Consider the following 19,381-nt stretch of genomic DNA (forward strand, 5'->3'; position numbering starts at 1 on the left):
TCTGCTAGTCAGTGGCATAATTGGGCTTCCTCCTACCACTCCCTCATTATCATCATCCATTAAAGAACTACTGCCCTAGTTTTGAAGGGCAGAGAACATAGACCCTCCAGTTATGAATGAAATAAAGTTCCCTAGCTGCTTCCTACCAACCTGTTCCAGTGGGAAGAAGGGGCATTCCTAGCCAGGCGAGAGGAAGACTACAGTTTTCAGCCATCCTGGTGGGGGCGAGCTGACTTGGGACCCAAGAAATCGAGTTTGAGTTTTTCTGGCAGCATGTCAACCTCCAAGGGGACCTGGATGAGGGAAACACAGAAATTCCACCAGCAGGTTCCAACAGGTGCTGTGAATACAAAGACTGGAGTGTGAGTCCCATCACCAGGCTCCTCGGGGAATGGGTTGGAGCAAATGAGGAGACAGAGACTTGGTTCTCATAGAGAGCAGCAAAGCATTCATTAAAACCCACCATCCTCTCATTGAACAACATGAGAAATAATCAAATACTAATGATTAGAATATTCCATATAGGCTAACTACTGCACTTAAAAAAAAATGGCATCATTTTGTTTCCAGAATTGTAGAGGACAAAATGGTAACCAAAGGGAGAAATCTTTTACAAGTAGCATTTTCTCAGAATTGGGATTGGGGAAGGGGGTGAAACTGCAGTTTCCCTGGGTCTCTTGTTCTTGCTCTAGCACTGGTCTCTCATCTCAGTACTCTGACCTTCTTTCAGTACTTCAAACAGCCCTGGGTCATCTTTGGTCTCAGACATTAGCTTGCATCCTTCCTTCTGCCTGAAACCCTTTCCCTCCAGTCTTCACATTGGCTGGCTCTTTCTCATTCTTCATCCTCAACTTGAACATTGCCTCCTCCAGAAGCCCTCCCTGACTACCCAATATAAAGCAGTTTCCCCTTTCATCCCATTATTTATGTCCTGATAGCACTTATCACACTTCACAATTTTCTTACTTATTATTTCTGCATGTGTTTTATGCCTATCTGCACTTTGAGCTGGCATATCTGTATTGTCCAACATGTCACACATTTATAGATACAAAGTAGATCCCCAATTTAAATATTGCTGAATAACTGAACAAATGAAGCCGGGGTCTGCCATGTCTGATGCTGTGTTTTCGCCCCACATCCTTTTCTATCACGGCTATTTAGGATGAGCTTTATTTCAGGCTCTCTGCTAGGCACTTTGCTTAGATTTCACTTAAGACTCAAAACAATGCTGAGTGATAGGTGTTATTTCTCCAGTTTTACAGATTAAGAAATTTGGTTTCTTGCCTAAATCAACATGATAACTGAAACGGCCAGGATTCAAGAACAGATGTGTCTAATTTCAACACATTTGCTCTTTTCACTCTGTGGCACTATTTCTAAGGAAAAAAGAGAGAGTACTGGGGAGAATAGATAATCTCTCCAACAATTGAACAACTGTGCTTCTCATTTATTTTTCTTCCTCCCCTTTTATTTGTTCATGCCATCTCCCCAGGCCCCCATTTCACATTGCAAAACACATGCACGTTCGCCAGCAGGAAATAGGGAAAATAATCCCTGTCACAGATAGCACTTTCTGAAACGCCAAAGTCAGAAAGCCACTCTGAATGCAGGCTCTTCTTCCATGGCTCTTATGGAAATCTCCTCTCATAATACCTATTTCAGAGCCTCAATGCAGCAGGCCTCAATGCACCATTCTCAACCCTTGCACCTTCAGAGAGATGCCCCTGAATGGCTGAGAGCTCCAGAAAAAGGCCAGATAATGCCCCTACCAACATCCCTATAACTCAGGCCGCACAAGAACTAACTTGCAAGCTCCATTATGAGTGAAAATGGGGGCAGGGTGATAGAGGAGAGGACCCCAATGTAACACGGAGAGAACTTGAGATTGCCCAGACTTGTCACTGGCCTATCTGTGCCTTTAAATGCCCATGTTCCAACTCTGCCGAAGAAGATAAAATGTTTCTCGACAACCCGATTCCCAACCAGACCTCAACCATCTGCCATCCATGAGCCATAATCTCTTTGTCTTCCTCTTTCATTGGTCCTCGGAAGCCCTCCATCCCCACTGCAGCTGTTTCGTCTCCTTTGTGTGGGTGGATTCTGTCGCTCTGCCAGCTTAGCAGACTTGGTAGCTTTCTCAGCCCCAACAGGATAAGCCAGAGGGCTCAGAGAGAATTTTCTAAACCTCCTCACAGCATGCCGACACACTCCCAGACACCCTGTGGGCACGGGCACACAGAGGGCGGGAAGCAGAGCAGATGCCAGGCACACAGCACACCTCGTACACAAATAAACACGGGCATAAGCAGCCAAAGCTCACGGCAGAAAAATCCAAGTAGGAAATGCATCTCTTTTGAAATCCAAATCATCACACATGCCCCCAAATTGTAAGCATTGAACAGAAGTCCAAGAGCTGCCAGTGGCATCCGTGAAGTGGGCTGCAGCTTAGAATATCCATTCACATTCCACGTAGGGTCCACTTCTAAGTCACACAGCACAAGGTAAAGTCTGCCTGTTACCTGCAACTGTTCACCGAACTATGCTTGCCATCATTCATTTCACATTTCTTGAGAGCCTGCCATGTGCCAGACCCTATTCTAGGGCCTGGGGGTATAGCAGTACCTGACCTCAGTCAGCCTACATTCCAGTGGGGAAGCGATGATAAAGAAATACAAAATAAATATATGGAAGGGAAGAGGGAATGATCTTGTGCTACTAAATCAAGGACTACAAGGATTAAAAATTTGCCATCAGATTTAGCAAAGAGTTCATTGGTGACCTTGAGATTTGCCATGAGATTTAGCAAGGAGTTCATTGGTGACCTTGAGATTTAGCAGGGAGTTCACTGGTGACCTTGAGATTTAGCAAGGAGTTCACTGGTGACCTTGAGATTCAGCAAAGAGTTCATTGGTGACCTTGAGAAGTACAGTGGTGTTGTGGGTGAAAATCCTGAATGGTGTGCATTCCAGAGAGAATGAGACTGCAGGAAGTGGAGACAGAATAGAAAATGATTTTGATAAATTTTGCACTAAAGGAACACCAAAAATGGGAAAGAAGCTGGAGGAGACCAGATATCAAGGGATGATACCACAATAACTCTTTCCTGAAATATTGACCTGAAATATTTATCCTACCCTTGCCTTTTTTTCATACTATTTATAAAAATACATTTTTAGGGTTAAACCATGCATTGCTTCATAGTGAACTTCCCCCACTAAAAACATTGAGGTTGTTTTAAGCTCAGGAAAAGGTACTGTTAGTGTACTAAGCCCTCCCACCCATGCTTTTAGAAAAGAGTAGGTATCTGGTTATAACACCCAAGTCAGTGCTACTAACCGTTTCTTCCCACATTTATACCATAGTTCTCAAAACTGCTTTTTATAAGGGAGCTACCTGGGCAAGTATACACTTTGGGGTCATCCTGTTATCAATGTTATGACCCTACTGAGAATACTTGGAAAAAAAACTTTGGATTTAGAAGCATGCCAACCCCACATCTGCCTAACAAAGCCCTCCCTAACCACTAAAAATGCGTGTGAATGCTGGTTGTAGCATCTACTGAGGACTGTATAATATTCTAACATTTGAACAGAAGATAATTGTTAAATATTATAATGCAGAGGTGACCCTTACTACTTGACCCTTTTTACTCATCAAGCTTATGTAATCCAATTAGTTTGAATTTATTTAATGTCCAAACATTTTGTTGGACAATTCGCTGAGTTGGTGAGTATCGTGGATTCTTAGACATCCTGGTATGTGAGGGAGTCAGTGCCTCCTAGAGAACCTGTGTCCCCTGAATACACAGTTCCAAGTGAGGGGGCCACGAGATCAAAAGAAATTGCAGGACAAAAGAAATGCGAAGACCCAGCTTGTACTTGACATTGGTGGAGAATGCAGCCTTTCACTGATGTACTGCTGCCGGTCCTGCCTTATTTGATTTGCATTCTCCATGAATGTGGCTACCACGCTGGCCCTGCTAAAAGTTCACTGTAAGGCTCCTGTTTCCTCAGAATAATACAACCAGCAAGGTTACTTACATGTCAGCTGCTGACTAACTAAACAGTGATCTGTTAGGGAAGAGTCTTGGTCACTGTGCAGCATATTCTTTACAGGCAACAAAAGCTATGTCAGGGACAATGCTAGAAACCAATTAGAGCTACAAATGAAAAACCCCTTTTATTCTTTCTCTCATGCATGCTCTACTTTTTTATTTTTTATTTTTTGTCTTTCTTTTTCTTTGGAATTGTTTTGCAAGCAGTATTACCAGTACATCTATGCCTGATCAGGAGTGGTTCGTTTTGTAAAATATCACTGAAATGAACTATTGATGAATTATATTTGTTTTCTTTTCTGGACTATTGTTCCCTAGAAAAATTGTATCTTCTTGGCTGCATGTATATTTTTTAAATACTTTTTTATGCATTTGGAAACAAGAAATGGAGGCCTTGTGTGGTAGGAGGAGATAGGATTCTTCCACAGTTTTGCAGGAAATGCATTTCAGGGATGCACACATAGGAGGACTGGAGGCATAGAGGCAAGATTTATGGAGTGAAAACAAAGGCCTGCCCCCAGGTACACCAGGCCCGGTCTCTTCCACAACCAGCTGGCTCTGCTCTGTCTCGCTGCAGAAGAAATCCAACCTCTGGGACCGTAGGTTCACACTTGTCCCACCAAGCCCAGGAGGGCCAGGACCCAGAGCTGCCATGCCATTATCCTGGCATCCGAGGCTCCAGCAGTCCAGCACAGTCTCTGTTCACATCCAGTCCGCTAGGGGCGCTGTGCTTCAGCCTATAGGCTGCTGAAGAGACCTCAGGCCTTTGTTAAGCTTTGATTATATGTCCTTGTGCTTGGGCAAGATCAGGCTTTCTTTCAAAGAATCCAGTCCTGTGCTGGTGCCTCTCCCTTTACAATCCCTTTCCTGGGTCTTCGAGGTTTCATGTCCTTACCCTATCCAATCCTTTTCCAGGATTTTTCCAGGCTAGACTCCTCACTTTATGGTTGCCATTTTGGCTTCTACTACATATGCCTCAGCAGAGACACTTTCCCCTCACTTTATCCTTCCCCCGGTTAATCTGGGGGATGGCCCAGCCGTTATTCCCTGGGGCGATTGGAAAGCCTGCTCTAGGATTAGCATTTGTTTGGCAGGGGGTGTAGCTGTTCCCTGGAGTCTGGGAAGCTGCCCCTTCCTAGTTGATCTGGCTTAATTAGATGTTTCTTTTCTGTTAATATCTAACTAGCTGCCTACTGTAACACTTGGATTTTGGTGGAGCTGAAATACTGGGAAATGTTAGGGGGAAAATGTCTTTTCAAGAGAGAGCTTATTCACCAGCTCATAGGCTAATTTTAAGCAGTTTATAGCCCCCATGACAAGCCTATATTTTGATAGGAAGATATTTGAGAAAGAGAGCAACTATTTGGGGAGTGAAGGATTTACATAGCAGTTGCTGGAACAACTGGCTCCCAGCCTGTCCAAACATTCTCCCAGATTCATAACATAAAATTAATGTATCAGAATGCGCCTCCTGGGAGCTAAAACAACCAATTCACAAGCTGTTCTGCTCCCTGTTAGGGCTGAGCTGGGTCTCCGTCCTTCTGGATCCAAAGCATTCAAAACTAGGCCAAGTTCTTAAGCCCCTCAGGGAAATTACCTGCTTATTATCACCTCATCATTCTGGCACTATAAAAAAGCAAACATAGAGAAGTTCCTCACCCGGATCAAGACAAAATAGTTACTCATCTGCTTCTATTTGCTGCCACGGTTCTTAATTCTTTGGGGTGAATTTTCATTTGTGTTCAATGTTAACCTGGTCCACTCATCTAAGATATTGGTCACTTCATTGAAAGCTAAAGGACAGAGCAGCAGAGAGTCCCCAAAAGAAAGAAACAGTAGAGATTGTCAAGATTAAATTCACCTGTTTGTTTTATAGGTGAGGAAACTAGGACTTTAAATAATAACAATAATAGCAATAGCATTTATTGAACACCTGCCATTTTCTAGGTGGCTTGGTTTTTTGAGCTTATCTGTCAAGCTAGTTAAATTTCTCCAAGAATCTGCCAAGCTCTTTTCTGACTATTTTACACATATTAATTCACTTTTCTCATAGCAACTTATGAGGGAGATATCATTACTGTCCTTGTCTATAAAACAAAAAGATGACTTGTTCATGCTAACAGAACCAGTTAATTGGCCTGTTATATGGTTACATATCATTTTATTATTTATAACATTTATTTATGTGATAATGCATATCACATAAATTATTTTATGTAATAATAAATATTATTGAAAATTATAAAAATCCATTTTTCTAAAGGTTTCTATACATCAAGTATTTCATTCAAGAGTTTTTTAATAAGTTGATCATATCTTGATAAGGAAAACCAAGAAAAAATAATATGCCATATCCCATAGAGTAACGGTCCTCTAATTTCACTAGATATTGAATTAAAACACCAACCTTGCATCTGGAGAAGGTGTTCCAAATTATCTATTGAATAAAATCTGAAAGTAGAGTCAAAACAGTGGCTTTTATGGATCCAGAGACTGGATGGATGTTAGCTGACAATCAGACAGAATATCTGAACTAGGGATGATTCTATATGTGTTTAATGTTTGTGTGTAATGTGTATATTTGGTATGTATCAGTGTAAATGTAGACTAACATTCTTAGCTTCTTTTGATTTATACTTTAGTCAAACATTTACAAAATTTTAAAACTTGGCCATTTTAGAAACTGTAGATAAAGCCCAATAAAATTTTGAATCAAAAAACAGAGTATCCAATATTTTTCACAAGTCAGTAAAAGTAAGTTACCAGTGACAAGGAGGAAGTCTCATCCCTGAATTTCATTTTAAATCTAGAAATGCCTCTTTTCCTCATCCATATCACAAATATAGGATAAATCACTATATAAAGGTGTGTTTAAGATGCTTTATTCAGAAAGCTGCTAAAATGTGCTCTTTCTTTAAGGGCCTTTCTAGTTCTTTCTCAGCCTTTGTCACATTGGCCTGGGTAGTTCTGGGTCTGTGATTGCTGAGTGTGATCAACGAAGAGTGCTTGAAGGTAATTGAAAGCTCAGCTTGAATGGGCCTATAAAAGTAGCCAGTCCACTTGAAATTACAACCTGGACTCCTTGAAATGAAACTTGTCATGCCCAGCAAAGCTGTTGACTGTCTGTCATATCTGGGAATTCTTAGAGGAATTGAACTAGCCTGACAGATAGACTCAAAAACCAAGTAACCTGGAAAATGTTCCTGAGTTTTCCCTTCCTTCACATAATCAGGGATGCTAGTGGCCATGCCTGGGCCGTCTTCCACGTTAGTTCCTGGTGGCACAGTGGTCATGTTTAGGTGGTCTTTGCAAAAAGATGATGAGATCCTTGATAAGATATTGTCTTGAATGATGTAAGAATTTGTCATTCAGATAATATTTCTTCTTTTGGAAAAAAAATTCTTTCCATTGTCTGATTTATTTCAGGGACTGTTTCACTTCTATCATCAAGTCATAGGTCCATGAAGTTCTAGTACGTTTGAACGTAGCCTTGCCGGCTCTTTAAAAGCTCCTAGTTAATTTTTTTTGAAGGAAGGGAAGATGGAAGGGAGGGAAAGAATGAAGAGGGAAAGAGAAGAGAAGGTTGAAATATATAACTAAAAGAAATACAGGGTTTGTGTGAGAGAGACAGCATTTGAGTGTTTCTTGAATGTTCCCATGCATCTACCCATACATAAGTTTCAAGCTACGGGATGTTTTGCTGCAGTGGACAGATAAGGAAGTGGTGAAAAAGAAAGAAACATCTCTCACTGATGTCCAGAAATGAATAACAAGGTGACAGACTCAAAGACAGGTGCTGGACAGAAAATAATTACATTCTACTGCATGCCACTGTTGCCGCAGTTAAATGCAGTAGCTTTATAATTGCTAGCTAAAAATATTCACCTTTTCATGCCATTCTCCCATGCCTCTTTTCTTTGGAATTTGACTTTCTTTAGCAACTTGCTTTATTCCATGCTACTCTGCTCTGGGCATCTAAGGAATTCTCTACTTGAAAAGTCCAAAGGAGCTGATGGTCAATGATACACCTGTTTGAATAATCTGACCAATCAGTAGGTCCCCTTGCCAAAGCCATAGAGAGGACACTCCAGACTGGCTAGTAACCCTGTCTCTTTCTTTGTATCCAGGCTTTTGTTTGTTTGTTTGTCTGTTATCCTCCTCTGCAAGTTGATGGTTTTACAGGAAATAACAGGAAATGAATTCTGAACGTCAGAGAGCAAAAGGAAGAATGGCTAACTGTCATAATTCTCTTCTTCTAGTAGGTTTTTCTTTGCCTTTGAATCCATTGAGTAGAGGAATAGTCTGCACAAAATAAGGAGAAATGAGGCGCCAGCAACAGAGCAGGTGGTTAGCCTGGCCTGAGAGCTGTCAGACCTCCAGGAGGAGCAACAGGGCTCTGCTGCTGCTCTGCCTGTTCTCTCAGCAAGCTCTTCATTGGCTTGGAAGCAGTGGCCAGGGGCATTGAAGAAAGAACTCTCCCTGTAACCTCAGTGTGGCTTCCATTCATTCTCCAGCCCTTTCATTGACTGCAGGAAACTGAGTCATCCGTAGAATGAGCAGGAGGCCTTCAGCAGGGGAGTGTTTCAGAGGACAGTGCGGGAAGGGAAATCCAGCTCTGTGTCTTTGAATAAACTGCTTTAGCATTAAGCCTCAGGTATCTCTACTGGAAAACAAGAATATACTTTCCAATGAGGGTCATTGGGAAGGTTAAGTGAGAGTTATACAGGTACAATGTTGAGGCATGCTTGCACATCATGGCTGCTATTATGATTATAAGGGCTCGCTTCTCTTCTCAACTGAGGCAGACGTATTTATTTCACTTAGCAACCGCTCTCCCTAAGAGCCTACAGATGTTCAATCCTTAACTTTCTAGTAGCAGAAAGAGCTCAAATAAGATTAACTAGAAAATTTTCCTGCCTAAAATATAATACTTAATTTACCTAAAGATTTCTTATATAGAAACTTCAACTACTCAGAACCAGGAAATAAGACATTTTTTTATAAAAAAAAAAAAAAGACTTATTTGAATGCCAACATCAGTATCAGACAATCTGTGCACTAAATTCCACAGTCATGGGCATTAAATGCCATAGAAACCACTGCTATTCTGCTCAGTGTTGTTCTGGTATTCCTGCCCATTGCAGTTAGAAAGCTGGGAGGCAAAATGAATGAGGGTTGTTAGAAGAGTTAGTCAGAGTGTACAGTCAGGACCCTTTAAGTAGCAGACAAATAGCTCTAAACATGAGCAGTCTGGGACCATTTAAGGAGAGCCAGATAGCTCTACTTTTCTTGAGTCAATGAAAACAACACTAGTCACAAAAGAAGCAACAGATTTTCATTTTGTATATGTTGTCTAAGATGACAAATGTGTCTGTTACATTTTCAAAAACATTGACTTATTTTTAATTGGCATTAAGGGATAACCCTTACTTATCTGGAAATGTCACTTCTATAGAGCACTTCCTTCTTTAATATCTCCAGATAAAACAGACATCATTGTATAACTGCCTAATAGGGGATATGTGAAAAAATGCTAGCATTTGACGGAAGTGGTATATATAGAGTCAAACATTTTTCTGATGATTCTTTGTGGGAAAAGCAATGCTGATGGAAATGACATTCTGCCACCCAACAGAACCACAATCAAATTGCATATAGAGTTGCTTTCTAGAACAATGATTACGTATTTAACATTGCCCAGTCACATGACTCATGAGACCACTGTATATATGTGTGTGTGTGCGCATGCACATATCTCCTTATGGTTGTGATAGGCAAATGAATAGGTGTAAAACCTCCCTCCTCTCTTGCTCTCCACAGAGAGCAATTTGAAGAGCTTCTGTTCTTAGTCTTGGGGTTCTCCCCGTACATACACCTTGCTCTGTGGCAGTTATAATCTCAAAAGTTAGAAAGACCTCCCTTTCCCCACTTTCAGAATCTCCCCAGGGCCATGGCGTAGCTCTATTCAAAGACATTTCAACAAAGAGCTTGTTCTTTTTGCTCATCAGTGCAGAGGTTTTGAGGGCATGTGAGCAGCAGAGACTCTATCCAGTTTGGTAGAGCACAGAGCACTGTCTGATTCACCTTCTACCCGCCAGGGTGCTGCCCTGGACCTACGCTCTACTTTTGAGTCAAAAAGGATATAAGTTATGGATAAACCCTTCACCTTCCCCCAAATTATTCCAGCTTCCCTATTTCTGTCACGAGTGGTCCCATGCTCTAGGCACTGAAGCTGGAAAACTAATAAGAGTCACATTTGATTCCTCCCTGTCTCTTGACCCCTGAAAATCAACCCACCTATGACCTGGAGAGGCTCTGAGCAGAGTCTTTAGAGCTGCACAGATCTGGGATTCAATCTTACCTCTGTTGTTTGCCAGCTAATTGCTCCCGGGTGCTCCTGGCTGAGCCTCATAGGGTTGATGTGAGGATTAATAGATATAAAATGCTTGATATATGCCCTAGTATGTAGTGAATTGTGTCCAGATTCCTTAACACTAAAAATCATTCACAGCTTGGCCCCAACCTTCCTTCATAAGTCACCTTCCCTTTACCCAGTGCTCCAGCCAAGTTGAATATTCATATGTAATTTTTTGATGTTCATTTATCTCTTATTTTCTGTTATCATTTTCTTCTTCCTCACACCACACTTCCCTATTGAAACTCTAATACCTCACAAAGTCCAGATCAAATCCTGGACTTCTCAATGAAGTTCTTGTGTCACACCAGGCAGAAGTGACCTACCGTCTTTCCCGAGTGGTAGTTTTCTTGTGACCTTCATCTCAGCTCTCTCATTTTACTCATGTTTCAATCTCTTTCTCCCCAAATGTTTTCCGGTGTGACACATGCACAAATGGCATGGAACAGTAAATTAATCATCACCAGAGAGAGAAAATACTTGTTTTGTTTGGGAGAAAAGCTATTCCTCTTAGTCTTTTTTAAAAAAAAGTTAATAATCCCAAAATCTTGCAGTTTTTTTGAAGGATGTTAACCCTGGAGCAGTTAACAACAGTTGTTTATACAGTGGGCAACAATGAGAACATGGTCAGCTATTCAATGGGAAGATACAGGCTGTGTGCCTGAATGAGCCCAAAGAGGAGAGAGGGGTTACTGGGCTATAGGGAAAAACAATAGACTTGATAAACTGCATCATTCTTTCTTTGAATCAATTCCCTCTCAGCTGGAGAGAATAGAAAACTTTTCCAAGTAAGGTTCATTGTCAGTTGGTATAATATGACAGTGATGGGCTCCCTTTTTACCATTTAACAAGTGTCGTGTTCTTCCATTGGCAGGTCAGAAAATGCAGCTTCATTTTTAATTAGCCAAACTGGTTCAAGGGAAACCTGGTTACAGGGAAAACCTACCAGGGATGCTTTTTGTTGCCCTTTGTGTTTCTATTCTTGTCATCTGACAAAGGAGACTTTTGCTTCTTATTCCTCTCAAGTGGCTCTAGAAAAAAGCTGTGGAGAAAACACAAATTACTATCTAAAACTGAAAAAAATAGCAATTACAGCAGCATCTCCAGGCTGGGCATTGTGTAAATAAGCAGGGATTTTTCTCTGCTGGAGGGACTGAGAGCCAGGCACACAGGAGCAAGAAGAGGAGAGCAGCCCCTGGCAGGCATGAAAACTTAAAGGTAGAAGAGGGTCTACGAGGGTTTGACTTCCCTGTGATGTTTCTTTGTGATTTTCTATTTTATTTGCCATTGCTTAAGATAAAAATATAATTGTGAATCTTAATGTGCAAATGCTTTCAAGTATTTTAACTCAAACACAAAATTCAGAATTATCTTGGGACAGACACATACCCAGGATGTCCTGGCACTGGCCCAACTTGTCCTTCAAACAAATTTATGCACACATTTACAAAGCAGCACAAGGTTTTCTATCTTTACCTTCTCTCAGGCTAGAAATTTACTTTAATAATGGTTCTTAGGACCACAGGTGACCTTGACAAAATGGAAGTATCTGTTTTGCTTATGATTACTCTGCAAAGCTGCAAATGCTATTGAACAATACAATGAAAACCTGATTCTTTGAAATGACCATGATTTTGATCAAGTGAAAAGTAAAAATGAATGAACAAACTGCCATATAATTCTATTATAGAGGAAATTATTTAAATAACTAGAGGCCCGTTGCACAAAGAGATTCGTGCAATAGACCTTCCTTCCCTTGGCTTCCAGCACCAGTTTTCCTCCGGCACCCGGGACCCAGGCCTTCGCTCCAGCCGGAGTCTGCCGCCTTTGCTGCAGGCTCCAGCCAGAGTCTGCAGTCTTCACTGCAGACTCAGGCAGGAGTCTGCTGTCTTCCATCTTCGTCTTTGCTGCAGACTCCAGAGTCTGCAGTCTTCTTCTTCACTGCGGCCTGCCGGAGTGCCACTCCTGTAGATCCCTTCGCCCCCCGCCCTCCCTCTCATAGCAGGCGTCCTGCCCCGCCCAGCCACTTCAGGCCTGGAGCAGCTGGGCGGCTGCCATATTTGTCCTTCTAATTTGCATATTCCCTCCTGATTGGCTGGTGGACGTAGTGGAGTGATGGTCAAATTGCATGTTTCTCTTTTATTAGTGTAGATAATAGAGTTCTAAGTATAACTACATATCAATAAATCTTAAAATCTACATGATATGTTTGATTATCTAAGAAAATATATGAAATTGATTGAAGGAGTATCAGAAAATCTAAATTGATCAATAACTTGAAAAATTTCTATATGTGATCTATCTATCCCTAAAAATGCTTCAGTGCTAGATAGTTTATAACTGTCCTACTACATCTGCCAGAAGCCAAATTCTTTGTTATGTAAACTGTTCTGGGACATAACTAAATATGTAAATTTTCCCAATTCATGGTGAAAATTAGTGCAACTCGAGTACCAAAATCAGTCAAGCTGTGACAACCTCACTTGCAAACATAGTTGCAAAGACCCTAAATAAAATATTAGCAAATAAACCCAGTGCTGTTGAAGAATGACAAATCGAAAACAAGGAATTTTATATCAAAACTACCGTTTTGCTTCACATCCCCACCTGATTTTCTGAATCTCTGCCAACACAGGGGAGTGGTAGGAGAAAACTCTGCTTTTCTTGTTTGATTGTGTTGTTGTTTTTTTCCTGAGGCAGACATACGAATGTGTCATTCGTACTTTAAATGTTTAAATTTCAAATAAAATAGTTTTAGAGTAGTAATGAACTCATAATATTTCAGGTCAGTTCAAGGCAACATTATGAAATAAATTTCATCTTTGGATCCTCCAGACATTTGTTGGTGCTTCCTTTCCCTCTTTCTAGAGTCCTTGGGTTCTTCAAGCTGAGCACACCAGGATTGGGATAGGGACAGGTGGGCAGCCATTTCCTCCCATCAGTTATCCAAAAAAAAACTGCCAAGTTCTGGCACACAATTTCATTTCAGGCTCTTTGACAAACAACAGCATATATACCCATGTCTCCACCTCCCCACCCTAAAATCCTTTAGATTTTACTATACACCTTCCTTCCCCCTCCTCAAATGTGTTTCTAGGATGGCCTGGTAATCTTGTATTTGAGGATAAATATAATTTATGTATTTGCTGCCTCCGAAGAATTTGCATCTGACATGTGACCTCTAATTAGGCGGTGAAACTTAGGCATCTGCAGGACCAATAGGTCAGATGTGTAAGGAATTCCATTTGATGCCTGATTTCTGAATTCTTCTAAAACGGTGAGCTCAGATGTTATCCTGATTCTTCAGCCTGCTAACAGCTTGGTATATAATAATGTCTTTCAGACTATAACCATCCCTGGCTTAAAGAGTAAAAAAGTTAGCCAAGCCCAGCCATCATGGCTCAGTCGTTGAACATCAACCTATGAACCAGGAGATCACAGTTCAATTCCCAGTTAGGGCATATGCCTGGGTTGCAGGCTTGATCCCCCAGTGTGAGGTGTGCAAGAGGCAGCTGATCAACGATTCTCTCTCATCATTGATGTTTCTATGTCTCTCTCCCTCTCCCTTCCTCTCAGAAATCAATAAATATGTATATATTTTTAAGTTAGCCAAAATTCCACTTTTGCCCCCAGGTTTTTAATCCAGGGAAACCTCAAAATTACTTCCTATGAGTGCAGAGCAGATAAGAGGTGCCTCTCATCTCCCAGGTGGATTCTGTGGGGGCATCAAGAGCTATTTGAGGCAATGTCCAATGGCACTTTGGCCAAACTAGGGTTGCACAGAAGCAGATTTCTGTGGAAATCTTATGGAGTTGGGGCACATCTCCACCGAATGGGTCTTACCAGAAGTCTCAACTGTGACCCATGAGCCAAACACAGTACCTAAATGGATCTTGTCTGGCTCTCTATATTTTTTACATTTTTTAGTTCAAGTGCCTGTGAAGGCATTTCGTCTTGAAATCTCTGCCTTATAATCATCCCAGGACATAAATTGATACAAAGGAATTAGACAACATACAAGTGCTCATATGGTGTTTTTCCTTCCCCTCACTTTTTCCCAAAGACTAAGGCACAAGACAAAAAGGTGAGATTTACTGAGTTCCAGCCACAGCTGTTTTTCTATCTAGTTGTTGACCTTAAGCATTAGGTCTTTTTCTCTGGGCAATAGACCAAAAAATTTCTAAGGCAGCTGATAGTTTAACAGTTGATGGTTCTGTGTCCATTTTATCTACGATAGTAGAAAAACTTAGAATTATACATTAACAAATTCTATCAAGTTTACTCCTTATGTAGTTGGAAATAGGCAAGCACTATTATTTTCCCATTTACAGACGGGAAACTCAATGCCTAAAGTAGTTGAATACAATAGTAATTCAATGTAGCTATTCTAAAAATCTTTTGGCTTCCTTAAGTAGCTTCCCTCTGACTTGGAAAAAAAAGTCTTTATTGTTCTTAAGCATTATTTGGGGACTTTGTGTTAATCCAACATGTATTAATCCTTCCCCCAGAAAATAATTTTCTCCCCTGGATATACTACTTAATTATTCTCAAGATGTTTCAAGGTTATTGAAAGAACTGAAGGATCGAAAGGCATCACAACATTGAAACCCTTGAGTAACAATTGCTGAGGAGTAAGTGTAGGGATGGATATATTGCACACATACATACACATGCATGCATATACACACATAACAGGGCCATTTACTGAAGGGCATACTAACTCACTATTTTTAAACAATTACTCATCTCATCATTTACATTATGATTTACACATTTCTGTAAATATGGCAAGTTTTAATTTTACAACTGAAAGGTTAGAAGAGGACATTTTCCTTGGTTTCTGGTTTCTCCTCGTTGTCACCGTAATCAATGCAATTACCTAAGATGGTCTCTGCTAGGAGGCTGCTGAGGCATCTCCCTCTCCGTGAACTGCAGAGCCCTCTAGTTGAATACTTGCTGTGTATGCTTTCCCTGTGGTTAAGAATCTGCCTTAAAAATGTTGAAATAGTCTGCATTCAGATATGGTCTCAATGATTTAATTTCTCTTGGGGGAAAAATGCATTGCTAATGGCCACGTCTCACATTGCAGATTACAGTATTTCGGATGGGATCAGAAGGACACCAGGACATTGATTTAGCTATCCTGACAGCTTTGCTCAAAGGTAAGAGTTGCTGTGTCCAGAGAGTGCAAAAATAATTTAAATCAATTAACATAGCAGCTTTATGTACCCTAATAGTGGATATAAATCCATATGATATCGTGACACAACCTATCATGAATAAGGACCTCTCCTGTAAGACACTGTTACTGCTATTAAATTTTTCTATAATCTAGCTATTATAGAATGACTCAAGTTCATAAAACTTATGTATACTACAATTCAGTCATGTCCACTGAATCATAAAACTACATAAAGTTAACAGGCTATTGTAATATGTAAGAAACTGAGTTACTGAAGTTATTTAATAATTATTGTCCTATCTACTTTTAAAAATCACTTAATTTGGCATAGATAGATAGATAGATAGATAGATAGATAGATAGATAGATAGGTGATAGACATAGAGATATCATAATACATTAAAATGGAAAATTTCTAAAACCATTTAGAGCAAGAGAGAAAGAAACCAAAAAAGTAGACTACTGTACTTTTTATAATTGAGCATTATAAAGTATATCATGTGTCCCAGGTTGAGAACCTCTGCTCTAAAGCGTTTGATACCAGTGAACTAAAAAATATATACATGCAAAAGAATTAAGGGACCGTGCATGGGTTGAACCACAAAGCATACCCTGGGCCCCCTTCTCCATTTATGAGACAAAATTAAAAGTTTGAGGCAAGTAACTCTCTGTATCTGCTAATCCTATATAATAAAAGGCTAATATGCAAATAGACCAAACAGAATGACCAGTCGCTATGACGTGCACTGACCACCAGGGGGCAGACCTCAATGCAGGAACTGCCCCCTGGTGGTCAGTGCACTCCCACTGGGGGAGCGCTGCTCAGCCAGAAGCCCTGAGCTCACGGCTGGCAGCTTAGGCCCGCTCCCCAGGGATGTCAATCGGACATCCCTCGAGGGCTCCCAAACTGCAAGAGGGCACAAGCCGGGCTGAGGGATGCCCCTGAGTACATAAATTTTGTGCACCGGGCCTCTAGTCTTATATAAACTAAGAAAACATAATAAAACTGATAGCTAACACTTAGGATTTTTTAAGTGCCCAACACTGTGTTAGATGCATTCGATGTATAAATTCATTTACTCTGACCAGTTCATTACAAGGCCCATTTTATAAATAGGGAAATTTAGTAATATGCCCAAGGTCAGACAGCTTGACCTCATAGACCTCACTTACATATACCTACAAGGCATTCCAATCCCATTGGTAATAAGACGTGGAACATTATATATATATCACCTTGAACCAAAATGGAGAAGTGGCCCAATTATTAAAACATATTAGCTATTGCCCTGGCCAGTGTTCTCAGTGGTTAGAGCATGAGCCCCATGAACCAAAGGGTCTTGGGTTTGATTCCTGGTCAAGGACATGTACCTGGGTTGCAGGTTCAATCCCCTGGCCCCAGTTGGGGTGCATGCAGGATGCAACCAATCAGTGTGTCTTTCATATCGATGTTTCTCTCTCTCTCTCTCTCTCTCTCTCTCTCTCTCTCTCTCTCTCTCTCTTTCCCTCCCCCTCAATCTCTCCCATCCACTCTCTCTAAAAAGCAATGGAAAAATCCTCAGGTGAGGATTAACAAAAACAAAAACAAAAAAACATATTAGCCATCATAATATCGTCCATTGAAAATATTTTCTTCCTCTTTCAGTATTTTGTGATTTAAAATTGTGCTTTTCCTTTAAATCAGTCTTAGAATTTATTTGTTGTAATGTTTTCTGACTGTTTTGTTCATAACAGAACATAGGAATATATTTTATATTATAATCAAGTAGTTACACATACATATTTAGAAAACTGAAATTAAGGTATGTGAGTTAATGTGTACATAGACTCTGGATGATGAAATTCTATATTTTTTATTATCTTTAATGTGATTATATCCCACTGAAGGAATTTCATGACCTACTAATGGGTCATAACCTGAAGTTTATAAAACACTGCCATAGAAGATTAAAGGAAATTATGATTGCTCTAAAAATTAACATTTTAATCACTATAATGAACCTTATTTATGTAGCAGTTGATGCTAATGGGAATTTATGCTGTTAAAAGATTATGGCATGTCAACTCTATTTTGCAAAGGCTTTTAAATGCTCTCTGATTTTGACCCAGTTGGTTTGTGGAGTATATCAAGCACATACTTTTGCTGACTTTCTTAGAGGCCAAGAGCATACTTATATCAGTTGCAGATTCTTTAGTTTGTTAAATTATTCTTCCTATGTATTTTTTATTATGCCTGAGCATGTAATGTTGTTTACACTTAATTGTTCTACAATAATACTTAGTTTTCAGTTATCTAATGCATGAGGAATCTTTGTATAGCACAGTTCTTACTCTCCATCATCAGAGAAAACCAGAAGTTAGATAGAAGCAGGAGAGAGCTATGAAACTAACCACTGGTTGGTCCATAAATCCAGATCCCGTGGGGCATGGGGGAGGGAAGACAGGAAACCAGGTGGCTTTGGGGAAAGTCTACCTTTGCTGCCCCTTGTTTCAGATCCCATTGGGTTTTATTTTCTTCCGGATCTGTATGTATTAAAGGATACTGTTTATGATACAGACTTATTGAGTATCTGTTCAAAAATGGAGAAAGAGAGCAAAGTGAATACTGTCACAGAGATCTGAGGCCCATACCTTCTTCAAATGATAGCCTGAGGTAGCTTTGAGAATAAGTGACATCACATATGTAACCATTCTCTGAGAGTTGTGGTCTGAGGCTGGAGATTGTACACCCTTCTTCCCCCTTTCCCTTCTCCCCTCCCTAGCCACACACACCCAGGGGAACCTAAGGAGATGGCGCAGAGTACAGTTGCCAGAGAAAACACAGCACAATGAATGTCCAGATAAACAACAAATTTTGAGCATAATCATGTCCCAAATACTGCATGGGGCATACTTACACTAAAAAAAAAATATCATTATTTATATGAAATTCAGACTTAACTGGGAATCCTGTATTCTTACTTGCTAACTCAGGCTACCCTACTCTGAGGAGGTCTGACACCTTGAGAGTTTCTATGGGAAATGTATTCAAGAATCTAGGGAGGGTAAAGAGATTAACCAAAAAACCTGTATATATAACGCATTGATACAGACAATGGTGTGGTGCTAGCTAGAGGGAAAGGAGGTAGGGGCTAAGTGGAGGTGGGTAAAGGGGGGGAAATGGGATGGAAAGAGACTTTGCTTGGGGTGGTAGGCGTGGCACAGTGTACAGATGATGTTTTGTTGAGTTGTACATTTGAAACCTATATGGTTTTGCAAATCAATGTCACCCCAATAACCTCAATTAAAAAAAAAAGAATCTAGGAAGGTCACCTATTTTCTCTGTCTGCCAGGCCCTGCCTAAATAATAGCAACCAGAAAAAAAAAAATCCACTGGAAAAGACCCTAAATTTATCTTAAACTATCAGATGTTGCCAACAGCTCTCTCAGTCACCTCATACTATCTGTGTCTCTCATACAGCAGCATAAATCTCTTGATCCAGGTTTAATGAAGCCAGAAAACATCGGCTCATAGCAGAAGTTGTAAATAATGTTTGACCCTTCCTATGGATAAAATTACTCCCGATGTTTTTCTTTTTCTTTTCTTTTTTTTTTTTTTTTGTACACCTTGGATTTGACCTTGGAAATCAAATGATGTGGGTGTACACTCTCATACCTATACATGCACTAAAGTATAATATGTGTTAATTGCTGTCCTTCCTAAATGAGAAATTCTTTTTCTTTGAGT

General features: G+C 40.3%; 1 protein-coding gene across 5 annotated transcripts in view; it reads left to right on the forward strand.

The window, feature by feature from the left end:
* Window positions 1-19,381, forward strand: part of TRPM3 (transient receptor potential cation channel subfamily M member 3) — a 444,564-nt gene that overhangs the window by 306,869 nt on the left and 118,314 nt on the right. For all 5 annotated transcript variants that reach the window (XM_079790372.1, XM_079790376.1, XM_079790373.1 and 2 more), the window contains one exon: window positions 15,562-15,634. In XM_079790372.1, the coding sequence (XP_079646498.1) occupies window positions 15,562-15,634 (73 nt within the window). The remainder of the gene's footprint in view (window positions 1-15,561; window positions 15,635-19,381) is intronic.

The sequence above is a fragment of the Cnephaeus nilssonii genome (genome assembly GCF_951640355.1).
Source record: "Cnephaeus nilssonii genome assembly, chromosome: 14".
Lineage (NCBI taxonomy): Eukaryota > Metazoa > Chordata > Mammalia > Chiroptera > Vespertilionidae > Cnephaeus > Cnephaeus nilssonii.